Consider the following 21,039-nt stretch of genomic DNA (forward strand, 5'->3'; position numbering starts at 1 on the left):
TAGGTGGCTAAAAAGTTAAGATGATTGGTTTGGAAAAGTGCATTGGGGGCATTAAGATGTATTGATCGCATGACTAGTGATCAACTTATTGTGTGGTAAGATCAGAGCAAGATATATTGTTGTTTTGGTACATTTTTAATTTGTTTCCCATGTCTTTTTGGTTTTTTGTGTTTGCACGCGCCTGTCTCAAGGACACCCAGAACTTTGGATAGATGTTGTTTGTTGTGGAGTGTGTACCAGAGTGAAATCTGAATAACTGGCAAAGGCAAAATTGGCTCAGATATTGTGACTTGCACCAATAACTATAACTAGCAGAAAATAAACTGAGTCAAATGCCAACTGGGATGTATCAAAGTTCCAGCTGTAATGTGCAGGACTCTGAAGGCACTCTTCTGGAGTCCAGTCTTGCTGGGGCTGGAGACAGTTTTGCTGCACTTGAGGCTGCGTGACTTCATATTCCACCCAGGTAATGTGTTGGGTGACTATGTGTGACATGGATAATGATATGTGCTAGCTCATAATAGTTTATCTTTGATAAAGGTAAGGGAAATTTTCTGACAAATGTCAGTACATTTAATGATAGTAATTAGTGATTAGTAACTAGTTTCCTTCCTGAATTTGCTGTTGTCTGTAAAAATCCAGGTTCTTTTAAATGTGTTCAGAGTAACAGAACTGTTTATAACTTTAAATCAGTCAAAATTAACCTCATCAAGTCCCTTCCACAGAATTGCTTCATATGTGCAAAGCCACTAACCTGGGATTGGCTGGGTTTCAAGAGATGCAGGTTACATTCTTGGCCCTTGACTCTTTCTGACCTTTTACTAGTGCTGTTTGGGCAAACAGATTTGTGACCACTTAACAATTTGTTTATTTCATACTATTAGTTTGAGAACCCTGGGTTGCGGGAATTGTTTTTGATGCTTGAGGTATACTAAAAACATATTCCATATTTCTTTCTTTGCTGTGTGTAGCACTGTCCTGCCTTTTTAATAGTTTTATTCTATGCTGCCGGCTAAAATGGCAAGTTCATGCTAATTCAGCTATAAAGCTTGTGTCAAACACTGAGTGGGCTGCCACCATATCCTTCCATCCTACCAACCACAGGATGTGCTGCACTCCACTGGCATTTCTGCTGTTTGAACAGTGAAAATCAAGTGTGCAGCTGTTTGTTTAAGAAACAAAACTGTAGTATTAATTTAGAGTGGTTTCCATTTTTAACTGTACATTTTCTTAGAATTAACATGCTTTCTCTTTCCCCTCTTCCATACAATAATCTTAAAATGCAGTATAATTTTTAAATTACAGAAATGATATATAGATACCCCCATTAAATGGAGCAAAATATGCTGTTGACATCTAAGAAAAACAGTCTCTTAAAAAAAGTCATAAATCATCAATGCACATTACAATTTCTTCAGTATGTGGAAAATATATGCTTATCTGTCTTGTTACTGTTGGTGACCAGTACTGCTTGATCAGCTCTGAATAGATGACACAATCTGCTGTCCAATATGCACTTTTGTGGTTTAAGAGTGGGAATTGTCTGATCAATTGTTAATAAAATGCTTACTTTTCAGAGCCACAGTATTTCTCTGGTGCAAATATAACCTAGAGGGATAGCACTTCTGATAATGGAAGATTGAAACTAAACTTTTCTGAAACAGTTGACCAGATATGTTTAATGCTCATACAGAGGAAAGTACCTCAGCACATGGTCTTAATAGATAAAATACAAACTACTTTCTTCCTTCCATCCATTCAGCTCCCTGATGCCCAGTCATTTTCCTTCCAGCTATATACTAATTTTTTCTCCAATTTTTGTTGAGACATTGTTATAGTTTCCTGAACCACCTCTCCACATGTTCCTCTTTTCACCTGGCTCACTGAAAAATCTCAGGAATGGAGACTCTTCTCCATTTCAAGATTACAAAATTAATGTGGCAATAATGAGAAAAGTTAATAGGATATGCATGGTTCAGATGAGTGTGGACATGTTTGCAGTTGCCTTTATGGAGCTTAAGTGTGACCTGCTTAGTGTGGCAAGAGGCTGATTTTTCTTAATGAATGGATTATAGCAGATGAGATGAGATTGACTAAATACAATAGTAGAGAATTATACTTTGTAGTTCATTGGAAATACGGTAAGGTAACTTTCTACCAAGAGTGATCAAGATGTTTTGAAGAAGGAAATCTTATTGAACACTTCTTTATATTCTACTAATATTAGAACTGACTAATTACAAAAATAACTATTAAATTAGGAATTGGAAATTAAGAATAAAGGTACTCAAGTTTATCTTTGCAGAATTTAAGTTCCTTTATTTCATTCTCTATGCACAATTAAAAGCAAACTGCAAAGACTTAATAAGGTTTAAAAAATCAAATGAGTAAAAACTAGAAACAAGTTTTTAACTAGTCACTCATGTCTTGTGGTAAACTACACGTGCTGTGAATTGCTGTTATATTCTTGAATATTCTTGTAAGTGCTATTTGTGCACTATAGTGAGTATTTTGAATTGACAATATCTAAAAATGTACAGGTTCATTTAACATGTTCAGACCTTTGTACTAAAAATAGGTGGTAAGTAAAGGAGAATTTTTGTAAAAAAGATCCTTTAAAGTGCCAATATGCATAAATGTGGCTTTAAATCAATAATACGTAATTAAGTCCCCATCCTGCAATGTATCTGAAGTCCAATAGTATTCTGTTTGGGTCCAGAGGTTTCTGTGTAGATCAGCTTGCAAGATTGGGGCCCTGGACTGTAACCAATAATTTTTTTAAAATCTTTGCTGTTCACTTAAAGATGGAAAATAATGAATCTTGCTTCTTCCTAAGCATAAGGACTAGCATACAAATCAGGGGATGGGGGAGGAATCAGGACTTTCTTTAGTGAGCAAGGAAATAGAATGCTAATCATTGTCTGCTTTTAAGGAGCAGTTGGCTACTAAGAAACTACAAAACTTCATTTGGCTAATTCCAGTTTTAGGCTTTTTGTGTTTGAATTTCAAAATATGTAATAAACTATTTTTGGCTATAACTACAAATCAATGTGTTCTTCTCTACCATGCAATTCTAACATAGCTAAAATCAAGTTTTTTCCTTCAATCTGAGTAATATTTGCTTGCTTTAGATTACAGCACAGGTTTCTATTTCGAAGAAGAGTATTTATAGAGATCTTAAATAACTGAAACATATTGTTCTACACTGAAATGCTCGAACAATAAATAGGGACTGGAACCTATTGAATCCAGGTGCATCCTGTACATAGGACACTTCTGAAGTGGTGGTGTTGAGAGTAGCTTAGAAACAAGGGGACCAAAAAGCACCGTTTTGTTAAAAATCTAAAACTTTTGTGGGTAATAACTGAATCAACTAGCAAGCTTATGGAAAATTAATTAGTGAACTGTATATCTAGTATGTGATAAATACAATAATGCAACATTAGGGTTGAGAATTTCAATTCCAAGCCAGGAAATTTAGAGGGTAAAGGTTTTTTTTTGTTTTGGTTTTGTTTTGGTTTTTTTTTACATTATGATCAGGGCTCTATGGATAATGGATTTGTGGCCACATTGTCTGTTTTTTGAACAAGTTATTGAATAATTTTACTTCAGATTCTAAGCTTTTATTTAAAAATATGTAGGCCATATGACTGTGAAGTCAACCTTCAGAATCAGAGTTTGAATCATGTATAAACTGTTGTGGAAAAGTCTGTCTGAATCTGCAGATCTATCACTGCTACTGTTATGGGATAAGTGTTTGCTCCTCTTCATCTCAACTTGGTGTGTCTGGTGTCATCATTCATCTCAACTTGGTGTCTCTGAAGTCTACTGATACTTAAAGTGCAGTGCTCATAAGTGATTAAGAAGCTGCCATTTTTTGATAATCAGATCGGGTTCAGAATCCTTTCTACTTTTCTCCAATGACAGAAATAAGTTTTACTGATTTTATTCCTGTTAGTTCTTCGGAGCCAGCACAACTTGGTCTGTTCCTCTTTGTACATCATCTGAATTTTATAGATTGTACATTACATACATGTTCAGGGGAATGTTTATGTAAAGTCTGCGTTCTGCAAAGCCCTAAACGTGATCTGCACATTGTGTTACAGATTTCCTTTTTTTCTGCTTTTACAGGGACATTAATATAAGTGATCTTTCAAAGGATGACTTCAAACTCTCAAGTCTGCCTTGCTGCCCCTTTGCCTGGGAAAATGATAGTCTCTTGCAAGGAAGCCTGATCTTTAAAGACAGATAATATAGGGTTGTGTTTTATGGTGTGTTTTACAGGGAATACTGTATAAAATTGAAAACGTTACCCGTGGTTCCCCTAATAATGTAGTTCACTTTTTTTCTACTTCATGAAAATTTTGTACAGTGTGTTGGGATAGCATGTGTCTGATTTTTTTCAGAAGAAGCTGTTTATGTGCCCATCTTGGAGTGGGGTTTCAGGTGTCCAGGAGACCAAGCAGGCAGAAGCCCATCCTGGACTCTTTGGAAAAAAAAAAAAAAAAGTACTATGCTGGGCTGATTGCTCTGGCTTACCACTTAAGGCATCATCTTGGATCTGATTTCCAGGATGTGTACACAAAAGAAACTGAAATGCCAGAGGTGGCTAGCAGTCCCAAAAAATTTGACTTAAACTCAGTATTCCTCAATTACATTGTGGAATTTTTACTATAATGATTATGATGACAACAGCTCTCCAGAGGGAGGGGTAGGATGTTATACATAGACAGCTGGTTATTTTGAATAGACTACCTCAAAGCAGCAAAGCCAGCAGTTTACAGGATCTTTCTAATTTATGTGGACTGATAATGAGCTTTCTCTCCTTGTCACAATTCTACACACATGATGCAGTTTTTGATTCATTTAATAGGAAGTGCTTGTGACCCAGTAAAAGGATTATTAATAGGAAAGAATTCCATAGAGAATATCTTTTCCCCAGTGCTTCCATAGGACAAACATAAATAGAGCTTGAATTATTTACCCAAAACCCTGTGGTGAAAAGTGAAAAATAGCTGCGCCTCCAGACTTTAGCAGTCATATCCCCTGCAAATTGAAGGAATAAAACAGTGGTGTACTGTATTTTAATTTAACATATATGAACTTCCTATTGTTTTTTGAATAGCAGAAAAGATAATTTAATATATTTTATAAATTCCACTAGTGTTAATCTAGTTGTTGAAATATTTAACTAGCTGAACAGCTGGTTGAATACAAGTGTTCATCCAATAAGTTATTTGATGAATAGCAGTAAAAGTCCTCAAGTAATATATTTGCAGAGTACGAATCGACCAGCCCTCCTTCATTTATTTATCTTTGCTTTCCCATTTTTACTTCACTGTTCTTCCCCCACATCTCCCCATTTTAATTTTTTTTCGCTGCTTCCCCCCAAACAAACTCTCTGCTTAATTTCTTTTCTAACTTATTCTATCATTTTCTCTCCCGTTTACCTCCACACACCTATATGTAGTTCTGGAAATTACGCAACACCTAATAAGCAGAAGATAGACCTATTATCCTTGAGATGGAGTGGTTGTCCCACACTGTTCAGAGGCAATGACCACGTAAGAAATCAAAAACCACCTATTTCCAGCTGCTGTGATTTGGAAGAAATGCTGGGTTTCCACTAGGATGCTGTGTCTTGGGCCTTTCTTTGTGGACTTCATCTTTCATATCTACTTTTAGCTACTATTCTATTTAAAGCCCCACACTACCGTCTTTGCCTCCTGGAAGAAAAAGATAATTCTTTCCCCCACTGCTGCATTCAAGAACCTCCTGACTTCTGTAGACTAGAGAATCGCTGCACATTCCATAATCTTTTATGCTGCTGTGATGGGGGAGAGGGGGAGGTTGTGTGCACTCTTCTCAGCTTTCTGTCTGCTGTGTAGTGGGGAGGAATGTTGAAAATTCCTACAGCTTTCATTTTTGAATCACCACACACCAATGATTTGATTCTTACCAGTTTCACTGCTATTCACAGAGGTCTGGAAAACAGTAAAAACTGACACAGGTCAGTTTCCACTTTGCTGTAATGTAGTTAAAGCTCTGAGCAGCAGCTGGGGCCCTAGAGCAGTGATCTTCACTATTTTTCAAGCAAGGGCCACTTTGGACGAAAAACCTTCAATGTGAGAGCCATATCAACTACCAAATTGACACATTGCTTGCTACTCCTTAATGATGTAATGCTACAGAGTGACTCGTGTAACTAAAACTTTTGTTTGTTTCATTAATATCCACGGTTACTTTCTTATCTGCTTTTTCCCGTTTCACTTTCCGATATTTTTCTTCAATGGAATTAAGAATCTATCCATTCTTTCCAGTAACTCACTGGGACCAAAAAATAATATATGACACAAATGGTTGAACACTCAGAGTTCTACGTTGGTTGCTATGGTAATGTACTTATGGTGCACATCGTACCATGTGGTCAATGTGATGTGTAAAGAGGGCAGGTTTAGATAGACTCGGTACATAGTCTAATGTTAAAAATAAAATACATTGCAATGTAAATAGTTAGTCCGGGAGCTACTGGCTCCCCAGGCCTTGCAATGAAGAACACTGCCCTAGAGCTGTTTGCAGACTTGAAAACAGCATTGCACTGGTTTAATATTGGTTTGTATTTCAAAGTTATTTTGCATAGCTGTGTGGGTGAGAAACTTTTATTTTAAATGAAAATTTAGATTCTGCAGAATGTGATGGCACTTGTGAAAATTTCCTGCTCTTTCTAAATGAGTGGATCTTTCAAGCCAAACCATGCAAGCTCTTAAGATGTCAGTGGTATAAGACTAGATGACAAGCCAGTAATGATAGTCTTCCCTTAGCATTGGTAGCCCAGTTTCCTGAGCAGCAGGAATACCAAGTACCATTCTTTAATCTTTTTTACTGGTTGGAGGAAGATGCTAACTGGAAGGAATAGAAGTGGTGGAACCACAGTAGCTGCATATACAAATAGATGCGAGTCTCACTGCTGGAGATACCTTTGTAAGCACTGTGCTGGTGTGATGATTCTGGAGCTAAGCAGATTATAATAGGTACTAGCTAGAGTCACAGAACAAGATCAGTGAGTAGCTGAGCTCCACAAGGTCCAAGATGAGGAATGTTTAAAGGGGGGTTACTCCTTGACTGAATCCAGGAGCAAAGAATTATTTTGGATATTGAAAGATTTCCGGATCATAAAGAATGGAAAGTAGCACATTAGCAAACATGGGATTCATCCACAATAAAAGAACATGTATTCTAAATCCCTCTATCTTGTGGTAGCCGCTGGGGGTATGAAGAATGCTCACTCAGTTGAATAGGTTAAGTTGTTCTACACTCCTTAGCTCCCCATACTGTACTCCTTGACAGCAGAAAACAGTCATAGCTATACTCTACACATAGATTTCCTAACAATAGATTTCCTGCATTTTAGCTTGTAAGATCAGAAGGGATTGTTCAGGTCATCTAGTCTAACTTTCTGAATAACACAGGCAATACCATTTCACTCATAGTTCCTGTAACAGATAATTTTTTTTACTGTATAAGTGAACGCTGTCAAGCCCCAATAACTTGTGACTGAACTAGAGCATATTTTTAAGAAAAATATCCAGTCTCAATATAAAAACTCAGTGAAGGGAGAACTTACCATTTTCCTTGGTTAATTTGTTAACTTCTGATTAGAATATTTCTAACTTCGTTTTCCAGCCATATGATCTTGTTAGGCCAACTTAAATATCTTCTCTGTGTGAAGGTAGTTATAGATGTGTTAGTCACCTCTTTTGATCAAACTCATTAAGTCTCTCATTAAGGGTTAGTGGGTTTTTTTCAACCTCTGATCACTTTTTGTAGCTCTTTTCTGAACTCTATCCAAATTTTCAACATGCTTAAATTCTGGATGTTGAAACTGGACACAGTATCACTGTAGTGGGCTCACCAATGCCACATATAGAGGTAATATCACCTTGATCCACAGTTCTCAGGAAAACAAAACAAAAGCACAGACTTTGTTCTGGACATTTTGCTTTGTATTAAGAACCTCAAAACATTAAGTACACAAATCACACAAGTAACATTAACACTGCCTTTGTAGCAATACCCTGAGAACAACCAGAAACTGAGTCAACCTCATTTATCTCTTACACAAATTCATTCTTTCTTTTAAGATGAATGGGATGTTATGTAGCCATGTTTCTTAGAACTGGCTAAACTTGTTGGCCCAAGGATTATTTCAGTTCTGTATTGGGACATGAGTGAAAGCGAAGCTTTAGTGGCAGTAGTTCAGTTTGGTGTATGAGAAACCAAGATTCATTTATTAGTCTTTCGCTCACAAGAAGAGCCAGATCGGCAGGCTCTAGCAGTCACGTGGCAGTGTTTTTTAGCAGTCTCAAGAGAATGCAGTGCCATCCACACCTTTGTACCCTTATTGCTTGCTTTTTGTCCACCTCCTAGGTTTCCTATTTTTAATTTTCCAAGCTTTCATTTTCTTTTTCTCCCCACACTTAGACCTTGACATAGTCCTAACTGTCCATATGTGCTGTCACCCTTTCTCCTCCACCCCCTTTGGTTCTCGCAGGCAAATTGCTTCAGCTGTGAGGAGAGGATATGGAGCACCTGAAGACCCCAGCAAGTGCCACTGTAGTGGCAAGGTTTGGTATGGAATTATAGATTATAATCTCTCCAAGAGGCCCTGGTGCAATAGCTGAGAGAATGGTCTGAAAGCCCCAACAGGGACTACACAAGTGTTGAGGTGGCACGGAAAGAGGGGGTCCCATGAGAATCCATCTGAAGTAGGCTGTGCAGTTTCTCCACTGGCTAAGAAACAACAGCAATTCTTAAAGCATCCAAAAGGACAGAGCTGTGCAATAGTCCATCACAGCAACACCCTGAGGTAGATAGAGCTGGCAGCCAAGCTGATGTTGGGTAGGAGGCAATGTGCTTATTTCAGCCTAGTGTTAGGAACCGATTATTGTCCTATTATTGCTCACCATCTCTGTTGGATCAGTGTCTAGTGTTGAGACTTCAGACAACTTTATTCAGTTTTTAGAAAAAAGTGTGTAAGTAAGTATAGGTTTAGATTAGAGAATTTTTAGTAGGAGTGACTTGCAAGCAACCCCTTCCTTGGGAGTTTTGTAAGGAGAGAAGAAGCTGATCTATAGGAAAAAATACTGAATTCTGAGCCATGCTTAAGAAATTAATTTAAAAATGCTATTCAGACAAAAACAAGAATGAGACTTAGTCTGTTGAATTTTAGCTCAATAGAAATGTTCCTAGTAAGGTCAGAAGGTAGGAAGACTTTTAACTACTAATACATAGGTTAAGAAGCGGGGTGACTACTTGTTCCATACCTTACCAAAGATTCATTCTAATTTTATTATGTTGGATTGCCTGAGCCGGGCATTAATGTGCAAATTAAGTGCTTCACTGATACAGCATTTTCTCTACAAACCTTTGGTCCGGATAAATTTTTGTGGTACAAAACTGCAACCCCTTAGGTTTAGTTAATTTAGGCCCCTTTAAAAATGTTTAATTCATCTGAAACAAATGCTTTCAAGATGGCATTGTAAAATAAAGTGGCTTATTTCCTTTCTTTAATTAGGTTATTTATCGGAAGTGTGCTTCTAGAAGAGGGCTGCTGTTACTTTAACAGTGTGTTCAGTGAGTCACCCCTGCTCTGTTGGTAGATGCCTGCTTTGCAAGCAGCAAAGCCTCTTTCAGGCATGTAATAGAACATTCCATTTCCTGTTCCCTTGCTGACACAGAGGAGTGCTCCTGCTGGCAGTGATCTAATCATAGTGCAGTAAGAAACATGGCAGTTTGATAAAACATGGTGGAGACAGAGGCTGAGATGGAAGCATATGTTCTAGAAGACATCCTGGAGGTAGGACTTGTTTTACAAATTGCAATGAACGATTTCTTTCTTCCGGCTTTCAATCTGCAGAATTATGCTTACGAATTAGTCTGAGGGAGAAGGGGGAGGCGAAGTTATGCATTTAAGCAAGGCACAGAGTCCTTGTTCTGTGAGATGTGCCAGGGTTGGCTCAGATGGCTAATAAATTAGTTGAGAATTAGTGTAATTTGTTTCATTATAAATTGTGAGTGAGGATGCATGGTAGGGAGGAATAAAAGAAAGGACCTCGGACTTCATAAAATGCCTGCGAGCTTGTGACCTTTAGATTAACTCGTTAGAAGGTGGGGTCTGCAAAGCAGCTTTCAAAGGCTTTGGTATCCTATGTCTTACACAATTAATTTACATAGAGGCCTGAAAGTGTTTATATTTTGCTGGTTAAAGAAGCTTCTTGTTTTGTTTGTATCTATTATAAATGAATAAATCTATAAAAATGATGAGAATTGCTATATAAATTGCTATATATACTTTGGTACAGATTGGAAATAGTTATCTGACTAAATACAATACTTTTTTTGATTTTAAAGAGAATCAGGATATTTATATATCCTGAAATGCTAAATTTTGGTTATTTCCTTGTCAGAGTATGAAAATATATAATTTGATATTTTACTGTTGTAAAAGATCAGGATTGTTAATCTGATTAATTCATCCTTTGTGTGTGTCTAAAGAGAAACTATATTTACATTTTCTATCTGTTATGGAGTGAATGTTTATCAGTTGAATTGTATGCAATCTAAAGATGAAGGGAAGAAATAACCATTTCTGGTTTAATTGGTTTCGGACTAGCTTTGAATACAATATTGAGTTATTGCAGATTTTTAAATACCAGTTAGATCTGCAGATCTGTTTTGTAGGATGATAACTGAAGGAAGGCCAAGAGTGTGATTGATTATTTTCTCTTTAACATGTGGAGTACTGGTGTTGAGAATTCTCAATTACTGTAATGCTGTGGGCAGGGGTGGGGGGAGAGGGAGGAGAGAGGCCTCCTGCGCATTATAAAGTGCTGCATGATCAATGAGCATTTTCTGGAGCCCTTCTGTGTGCTTGGAGCTGACATTGCAGTAAGATTCTTATACCTTCTAGCTGTTCTGCAGAATGAAAACTGATTGTGCTATAATTCTTTTTCTTTAGCATTATTTCAGTCCACTCTTGAACCAAATATGCAATAAGAGTATTTAATTTCTTCTACTGCTTCCCCCTCTGTCCACCCTTGAAAATATGTGGCCTTGTTCTATTCGACTTTCTTTATAACAAAACTAGATTCTTTTTCATTAAGTAAATGACAGCTCCCTTTTCTAGGCGTATCTTCGAAATGCTAATTTAGACTTCCTAGCAATGCCCATGTGTGTTAGCTTAAAGCAACACTGCTCGTACATTTGTTTTTACGTTTAAATTCAACCTGATGTTTTAAGCAATATATTCCCTGATACTTCATAGAATATGAAAGTGAGCAGGAATAATAGTTCAGATTTTTTTGTTTCAGTAATTCCAGGTTAGCAAGTAAGTCAGTAATTCCAGTTTTGTAAGCAAAAATGCATTAAGATGGCCTTTTATCCTTGCTCTGGGTATTTTCAAAAGTTCAATATATTCAAGAGTTCCGTCATTAAGATACATTCCTAAATAGTTGGACCTTTGGTGGTGGTAGTTTTTGGTTTAAAAGGTTTTAAGTTTATATTCATGAAAACATTTGGTATCTGTGTTTAGCCAACCTCATTATAATCTCCAAAACTAGTTTAACTCCATTGTTGCCAGACTTATACACACACCTCCATAATAATTTTAATGGATCATAAATCCAGATGAAAAGATATCTGGACTTGTGCATTTCGCAGACATATGGACAACTGGTAGATGTATAAAATATTTTTGCTTTAAACGTGTGCCATTGCTTTCTTTGTTACAGAGGTAGATAGGGTGAATGTGTGAACTATAATGTGCCTGATCAAACACATTATGTCCCCTATGTTTTCCCCATAATTAAGGTAAATATCTAAATGCATGTGCACCATTTGAACCAAAGAGGTCTATATATCAATATGTCTTAAAGATTAAATCAGGAATTCTCAAACTGGGAGTCGGGACCCTTCAAGGAGTCGCGAGGTTATTTTGGGGGATGAGGGGAGGTCACGAGCTGTGAGCACATGCTGTGGCTGTGCCTGTCAGCCCTATGCATGGCTGACAGCCAGAACCCTTCAGAGCTGGGTGGCTGGAGAGCAGGGCTGTTGACTGGGTGCTCTTACGGCAGTGCCACCCCCCAGCAACAGCGCAGAAGTAAGGAGAGCACGGCATTGGGGGTGGGGGGTCATCGTAGCTTGAAATATTTTCAAAGGGGGTCCTGGAAAAAAACATTTGAGAACCCCTGGAGTAAGTGGATTAGCGAGAGGTATTTTTAAAAAAAAAAAAATCAACTATGCTGTACCTGTAGAGTAAAATGTTGCAGTTGTATGCATATATTAGATGAGTATCAAGTTATTTGCCTTGCATAAATTCATTGTGTTCCCCTTTTTGGTAATGAAACAAATCCTGTTGACATGCCTTGACCTCGTTTCTCACTGACTTCTTTTATCAGCTAAGGTGGGTTTAAATAATAACACTTTTAGAGTTTGTTTATACAGAAATACTTGTATATAGATACTTTTAAACTTTACACTGAGTTTGTAACAGTTAATCTGGAAATGCTGTGTCAACATGAAATGCATTTACATTTTTTTGTAAATTTTGAATATCTTTTTGTGATGCTCGTTCATATTCAACAAACTAAAAATCATTCAATCATTAACGAACCTCAGTGTAATATTTCAAGAATTAGATTGGCTATGCATAATCCTTTTTTTTTTTTTTTTTTAATATTTTTATTTGAACTAGAAGATGATACATTTTTTTAAGATTCAGATTTTAGCTCTAGGAGAAATTAGAATATTTTTTATATTTAACAATCATTTTCTTTAGTAATCAAATAACAAGGATCTACATCTCTGAAGGTATAGAATTTCAGTTTTAGGGGAGAACTGATTTCTACCTCTGTACTCTTAAAATATGTTTTACTTAAGAATTTGTTATTGAAGCTTTCCTATTTTGAAAGCATAATTTATTCCAGGAGAAACATGACATTTTACTTGTTTCATATTTGCTCACATGTGATACACAGTTGAAAAATTCAAAAATCCCCCTAAGTTTGGGTGAATAACAGTGTTTGGGTGAAAGTCTGCCCTGACTTAAACTTAATTCTGTCCCATCGAAGTAATTGGGGTTACATGGGGATAAATCAGGGCAGAATTTTTACATTGGACTTCCCCACACTTTATAAAATGTCGAAGGATCCATACTTCGTGAAATTTCAGTCCCTTGATAAATAAGATACTTTCTCAAACTCTTAATATTAATTATTAACGATAATGGGATTTTTCAGATTTGCTGTATTTTAAAACATGAATCTAGTGCTTGTTTTTCATAACTTATTGCTAATCAGTCCTTGAAAATTTGTGTTTAAACAGGGGTTCTATCCGATATTGCGGTGGAAAAAGTGGCATTTGTGACATTTATTTCAGTGACAGTAAAGCGGTGTCAGAATCGGGGTAAGGGCCCCACAGCAGCATTGAATGGTTTGTTTAGGGAAGCAGGGGACAGCACTTTTTATCCAAAACCACATTGGGAATGATAGTAAATAAAATACTGACCAAGTAAACCTTAGTATGCATTTCAAGCCTTGTTCCGTTGTGACAGCTACCCTTGAATATATTGATTAAAGAAGCTTGTGATATATGAAGTCTGTTCCTGGTTTTTTTGTGCTTTTGTCTGCTCATTTCTCTAAATTGGTTATGGGGAAGGTTGTTTCAAATAGAATCCTGAGGAACATTATTTTTTTCCTTCTGTGATTGAATGAAGCTCTTGTAACTAGTCATTGCTTATGCTTCTGAATTGTTTGTAACTCTAGATAGGGATTTAAATTTCAGCTGTAATAGTTTGTATATGCTGTGCTGAAGTGAGTATTTGGTATCATGCTTTTCTTTAAAGATACCATGCTCACAGGGTTCTTACAATAGGATCTTGTGCTCCAAGCTAAAATAGGGGCAATGTCCCACCTGGGTGGCCAGGACCTAATAGAGAGAATTCCATGTAGTGATATCTTCAAAGCAGCAAAATTGTAGGTAATTAATTTTCCCTAATAACGATAAAGTTTTTTTTTTTTAAAGGCAGGATAAATTATAATTTTAGTCCAACGTGTGGATGTGCTGCAACCTTGACTCAGACTTGAATATAGGTGCTTAGATCTGAGGCCAGTCTAAACTACAATATTTTGCTAGCAGAGTGATACTGGTTAAGAGTGTGCAAAAATGACACCCCTACCTGACATAGTTATGTCAGCAAAAAAAACCTGTGGAGACATATTTTATGCTGGCAAAAGGACTCTCTTGCCAATATAGTTAAGTCATTCAGGGAGGTGGGTGGTTTAAGTATGCAGGTAAAAGAACTCCTTTTGCTGGTATACATTTTGCCTCTGCTAGTGGGCTTTGCTGGTATAGCAATACTGGAAAAAGCCTTTTTAGTGTAGAGAAGCCCCAAATTGCAGCAAGCTCCATACCCTTTCTAATGGCAAGGAAGAGCTCATTTAGAAAGCCATTATAGGAAGAATGATCTTGTGGTTGATACTGGTTTGAGACTTGGGCATCTGGGTTCTGTTTATCCTAAAACAGACATCCTAACTCACTTTCAGCGTAAGTGACTTGCTCATATTTTCAAAAACAGATGCCTGAAGCTTGGCTCCTGAATCCTTATGTAGGCACCTACCATAAGGCCTGTTTTTCAAAAGCACTTAAGCCATCAGCAGTTCCCATTGACTGTGTTGGTAGTGCTGTGTTCTTAGCACCTTTGAAAATCAGGTCACTGATTAGGCTTTCTCTAAACATAGATGTGCAGTGGCTCAACTGAATTAAATTGATTTGGGTAAAGAGCAACTTTTTATGTCAAGACACTCTTATTTTGATTTAAGTGCCTTGGACCTTGTCTACACACTGTTTATACTGGTTTAGTTAAATTGGTTTAAACCAGTGGAATCTCCTTTGTGGACTGATATTTTGGTAGCTTATCAGTTTTGCTTAAACCTTGACTTGAACTAAACCATAACAAAACTCTTCAAGTGCTGGTCCCTGTGTGTATTCCATACCTTGTGGGGTATGCCTACCCTACATGCACTTGAGACCAGAAGATTCTTGCTAGTAGCATCCGTTGGTCCATACTTGTGCTTTCTCTTCTTACACTCTGAACCAAAGCTATAAGGGGCAGTTTGGACCAGCTGTCTCTCCAGTTCTTCCTAGCGCCACGTGGTCTGAGATGGAAAGCTCCAGTGTCCTGGAAGCTTTTCTTTGGACTTCATCTGTACCTAGTTAAAAATAGTTTTTTATTAGATAGTTTTGGCTGTTTTAGTTTAAACAGCTAGCAACTACTGAATCATTCTTTTCTCTCGCCCCCTTTTGTGGTTATTCCCCTTACACACCTTTTTCCTGACACGGACATCTAACTGTGCCCAGAACATTGGGATAAATAACTGCATCTCCTGCCCAGGAGCCTCCCTGTGATGTTCACAAGAGGTTCCTGTACTGCCTGGGTGAAGTGTACAACTCCTGAGAAGTGTAGTATCTACTGCTCTTTTCCCAGCCAGACCTGCCAGGCATGAGAGTTAAGGCTTAGGAAACATCTTAATGGAGCGGATGATGAGACCTCAGTCTGACCTAGGCTGGACAGAACCCTCTTTACATAGGGCAGAGGTGTCAAGAAACTTATCCCATAGTACTGTTGTTTCTGAAAGTGGGGTGAGTAGCAGTAGTAGAATTAAGGACTCCTCTACTTAAGAAAAGCGCACTCTACATTCTAGAGAAGTCTCCCTCCAATCCTCTTCTAAGAGGAAAACTTCCTCCCTGGCTCAGTCTAAGTTGGCTGAAATGTCGCATAGTGGTCCCACAAAGACCCACAGTACCAACTCTGAGGCTCAAAAAAGACCATGTCAGTGCCGGCAGTATTGAGTAAAGAGAAACACTGCTAGACCAGACAGCCACTTCAGCAAAGAAGTTGCACAAAGAGTCATGAAACACCAATGGTACTGGCACACTTGCACTCAGAAGCCGAAACTTCCAAGGGACTTTCCACACCAGCTCCATTGGTACGGGAAGACGACAACCTTCCTCCCTCTGTTTGGGAAGTATACCACGACTGAAGATATCGCTATGCAGTCTAATCCACGCTCTCCCATTCTTCTGGAATCAATCCTCATCAGAGAAATTTTGACACCATCTTTTAACTCTGTCTTTTCATCAGAAAGAGCCAATGTTGAGGAATGATCATTATCACCTACACAAATGGTCTAGATGCAAAATCCAGAATCACCTGGGTTCTATCACTACTCTGTAGGTGGCATTGTTTCCCTGGGACTGTTGGTACTCCATGCCTTGGGGACTACTACAACCCATGATAGTCCCATCTACTAATCATACTGGAGATCATGGGACCTGTTTGCACTCTGCTGAGTTGGTATGGTCCCAGTAAGTGTCACATCCTCTCTCTCCTCCCAGACACCAGCCTGAGCTCCTTCGGAGCTCCCAGAAGAAGGGAAAGGAGAACTGGATCCCAGGGTACCACTGTTCCTGTGGGATATGTCATCAACTTCTCCTGACAAAGCAGTCAGTCCAGCATTACTATTTCCGTCAGATGATCACAAATGCTTCCAGGAGCAATTAATAGGTGTTGCTGAAGAGCTCCAGATCCCTGTGGAGGAAATCCAGGAGTCATCCCTGAAATTCCTGCATATTATACGAAGTGTAGGACTGAGTGGAGTGGTGCTTTTGGTGAACAAGCTAACCTGGAGCAAGCTAAAGTGGTGAGTGTATGTGTGTGTGTCATACTCCAGCTACATGTGGACCTACACCTAAAAGTGCAGAGAGAGGCTACTTTGTCCTAGCTAAGGGAGCGGAGTTTCCGTTTACTCATTCTGTCCCAAACTCCCTGATGGTGCAGGGTGCCTTGGAAAGGAGTAGACAACAACAAATCAACTGTACTGCTTTGGATAAGGAAGCAAAATACGGATCTTTTGGGGGAGGGAGCGGAGGGGAGGTAAACATGCAATTCTGAATAGCCAACTATCAAGAGCTACTGACAAAGTATGACTGTCAACTATTCCAAGTTTGTGATATTTAAAGATAAGCTCCCCTAGGAGGACAGAGCACAATTCAAGGCCCTTATCAAAGAAGATAAGCTGGTGGCTAGATCATCTCTATAGGCAACAGTCGACATGACTGATACAACCTGTAGATGGATCGACGGCAACTGCTGTTGTATTGCAGTGGGAATTCTGACTTCATTCTTCAGGGTTTTCCAGAGAAATATAGGCCATTGTGAAAGACTTCCCTTTTGAAGGGGACAATGTATTCAGCCAAAAGGTGGACATGTCATTACACTTGCTAAAAGATTCAAGTGTGACCCTCCTCTCCCTGTTACAACCCAGCTCCTAGGAGAAAATTCAGCAAGCAATCTTATGGAGCTAGACCACCAGCTCAGACCTCCTACCATCAGAGAGGGAACAAACCACTGTGAAGAGGCAGAGGATGTAAAGAACCAAGCAGAATACTTTTTCACTTTCCATCCTCAACCTTTAGGGAAGAAATATATTTGATGGGCCCTCTGAGAACTGCAAAGTGACCAGAGGCCATATTTTACCACCCCTGAGATTCTATTTGGTGGCCAGCTAGTTCAATTTTTTCATACATGGCAAACAATAACAATGAAGAAATGGGTCCTCTATGGCATATACAAAATATATGACATCAGAGTTCTTTCCTCTCTCTCCCCCTTTCTCATTCCTTTCCAGCACAGCCTCTCTCATGAGGGGTTACTTCTTCAAGAAATACACTGTCTACTTCAGAGAGGGGCCATAGAGCACGTACTTCAAGAAGACAGGAGTCTGGAGACCCATCTTAGACTTCCATCACCTCAGTGTCTTTATCCAAAAGTTAAGACTCAGAATGGTCATTCTGGTATGGATAATCCTGTCTCTAAACAGAAACAAATGGTTCATGGCTCTTGACATGAAGGATGCCTCTTTCCACTTCCACAAGAGGTTCCTGAGGTTCATGATAGGTATGAATCACTATCATTATTTGGTGCTTCCCTTTAGACTGTCGACAGCGCCCAGAGTATTCATGAAAGTGCTTTTGGTAGTGGCAGCACACTTCCATAGACATGTTTTTCCGTATTTAGACAATTGCTTTTTAATGGGAAGCCTCATCTTGTAACATCACTGTGAATCTGCTTTAGCCCCAACACAAACCCTAGGTTCATAGGAGCAACCATAGACTCACTCAGAGCCAGAGCTTACTTCTCCACAGACAGGTTCCAGTCAATGAACATGCTAATTAGTGAGCTCAGAAAGAGTCCACAAACATTGGGTCAGGCATGCCTCATCATCCTGGATCATATAGCATCTTGCATCTTTGTGATTCCATTTGCAAGACTGTCTCTGCTACCTTCAAGCGTAGCTTAACACGGTTTATGTACCAAGCGAGCATGATACGGACAAGTTAGTTACAATTCCTTCAGAGTATGAAACTCTCCAGCTTTATGGCAGAACAAAGAACTGGTATGTGTGGGAGTTCCCTTCATTCTGCCACCTCTTCAAATGATGTGAATCACAGATGCCTCTCTGATAGGTTGGGACGCTTATCCAAAGGAACTTGTAGCCCAGGGAACGTGAACCACTTGAGAGTCAAGGATGGTTGCAGACTTCCTGAACTGAGAGGAGTTTGGGAGGCCTGCAAAACCTTCCTATCATTGATGCAGTCCTAACATGTTCAGGTGATGTGAGATAATTTGACAACTGTACAACAAGCCAGGGGGAGCAAGATCTACACCTCTTTGCATCACCTGTGGAACTGATGTATTACTCATCAAATTACACTACAGCAATGCACCTCCCCAGAATCCACAACACCTTAGTGGACAGCCTCAGCCATCACTTCTTGATAGAACATGAATGAGTGATTCACAGCTCAGTGGCGAGTGACCTATTCCAGCTGTGTGGATCCCTGTCTCTGGACCTGTTAGCATGCAGGACAAGAGAAGCACAAGGGTATGGCTCCAAGGGGGCACAGGTCCAGAACTCCAGAGGAAATGCCCCTCTAATCCCATAATTGGGAAGTCTGCTATATGCTCTTTCTTAGATTTCTGAGAGAGATCCAGTAGCATGCAGTGGTGATCATCCTCATTGCTCCCAAATGGCTCTGACAGTTTTGGTTCCCCATTCTTCTTTGACTGGTTGACAGAATGACAATCAGCACTCACTCCTTCCCAGACTGACTGCCTGACTCAGGACAAGGGCAGGATCAGGCATCCAAACTCCCTTCACCTTGCAATGTGATATTTGGGTGGGTGTTGAACCTAGAGCGGAAGTGTTCAACAGCTGTTAAAGCCAACCTTAGCAGAAACAGAATCCAGCAGAAAGTGTTACTTAGTTAAGTGGAAAATATTCTCTATTTGGGCTCTGTGTCACCACATGTCTCCAGAGGCAATGAACATCCCTACAATTCAGGACTATCTACTTGACATTGTCTGGTCTTTCCCTTAGGTTGCTTTGGGTTCATGTAGCAGCAATCAGCACCTGCCACCTTGTGAGTGACAGCTGCTCCATCTTCATGCATTCAGTGGCTGTGATTTTTCAAGGTTTTACTCAAACCATCCTCCAATAACTAAACCTCCCCCATCTTGGAATCTTCACATTGTCCTTTTGACACTAAATTGCCTTTTGAATTGCTAGCAACATGCTCACTGCCTCATTTAGGTATGAAGATTCCCTTCCTGGTGGTATCACTGCATCCAGAAGGGCGGGCAAATTGGTGGCCCTAATAGCTGACTGATCTTACACCGTATTCCTTAAGGATAAGGTTTCCTTAAGGCTCCATCCTAAATTTATCCCCAGATTAGTCTCCAGTTTCCACATGAATGAATTCATGCACTTACTTGTATTTTTTTGTAAGCTGCTTACAGCTCATGAAGAACAGAGACTCAATTCCTTGGATGTGTGTTGAGCATTGGTGTTCTGTCTTCTAAGAAGAAAACCCTTCAGGAAGTCTCCCAGACTTTGTTGTCTTTGCAGAACATATGGGAAGGCAGGTAATCTTGTCACAAAGACTAAGTGGATTTCTGGTTGTATTACAGTACCGTGGTCTGAGACTCCTTCATGGCCCATTTCTCCAGAGCAAAGTTCACTTTTGTAGTTCACTTTGGGGAGTTCCTCTCATTGACATATGTAAAACAGTCACATGGAGTTCTTGTCAGACCTTCACATGACACTGTTCTCGGGTGCATGCCTCTTCAGCTGATGCATCCTTCAGGTCTTCAATCCTTCAATCCTCACTACAGCACAGTTTTTTGTACCCCCTTAATTCATGACTACTGCTCATCAGTCACCCACTGTGGAATGCACATAGTTTTTGTTCTTCAAGCACTGATTCCTATCTATAGAGCCCTGCAAATCCGCTTTATATCCTTGGATGTATTGTTCACCATTTTTGCGGATTGGATACGGATCCAAATTTTGTATCTGTTCAGGGCTCTAGTTATCTACCTTCTGTAACCAGAGTTCAAGATATGTGGTCCCTATCTGTATTCCAGCCCCTTTCCCCTTTGCTTTGGATCGTAACTGGTTAGTGAGCAAGTACGGGTGTGGACCAAAGGACATTACTAGCAAGAATCTTCCGGACTCAGGCACATGGAGCACATATGGATTTCCCCCCCAGTGGAATACACCTTGAAGTACTGCAGTTACAAAAGGTAGAGTAACATCTCTCTTTAAACTGAAATAAGTGCCCTCTGTGGGCATTGGTTTTGCATTGGTTTTACTAAATCAGTTTAATTACACCTTTTTGAGGATCTTTTTGTTTAACTTAATCCATGTTTTTCCAGGTTTAAGCCAAAACCAAAAAAAGTCATTCTTAAACCAAAAGTATGGACTGGTTTAAATCAGTTTAAAAATATATTTTTAGTTAAACTGGTGCTGGTTTGTGTGTGGACAGTTTTAGTTGCCTAAATAGGTATTTAATAGCCAAATTTCAGATACCCATTTAAAGAATATCTTGGACCTACTTAAACTTTTAATTGCATGTACTTTA

The 21,039-nt window shown here is 39.1% G+C and overlaps 1 protein-coding gene across 4 annotated transcripts in view; it reads left to right on the forward strand.

Annotated features, from left to right (window-relative positions):
- The window catches only part of ANKRD17 (ankyrin repeat domain 17), a 148,465-nt gene that overhangs the window by 22,435 nt on the left and 104,991 nt on the right, over positions 1-21,039 (forward strand). The window contains exon 1 of one of the 4 annotated variants that reach the window (XM_067557005.1): positions 9,691-9,856. The exons of the other annotated variants lie outside the window; for them this stretch is intronic. Coding sequence (XP_067413106.1) covers positions 9,803-9,856 — 54 coding nt within the window. The 5' untranslated portion in view covers positions 9,691-9,802. Of the gene's footprint in view, positions 1-9,690; positions 9,857-21,039 lie in introns of those variants that run through there. 4 annotated transcript variants of the gene reach the window in all.

Source organism: Emydura macquarii, unplaced genomic scaffold (genome assembly GCF_026122565.2).
Source record: "Emydura macquarii macquarii isolate MOO-44397 ecotype Brisbane River unplaced genomic scaffold, CSIRO-AGI_Emac_v2 contig_1790, whole genome shotgun sequence".
Taxonomy (NCBI): domain Eukaryota; kingdom Metazoa; phylum Chordata; order Testudines; family Chelidae; genus Emydura; species Emydura macquarii.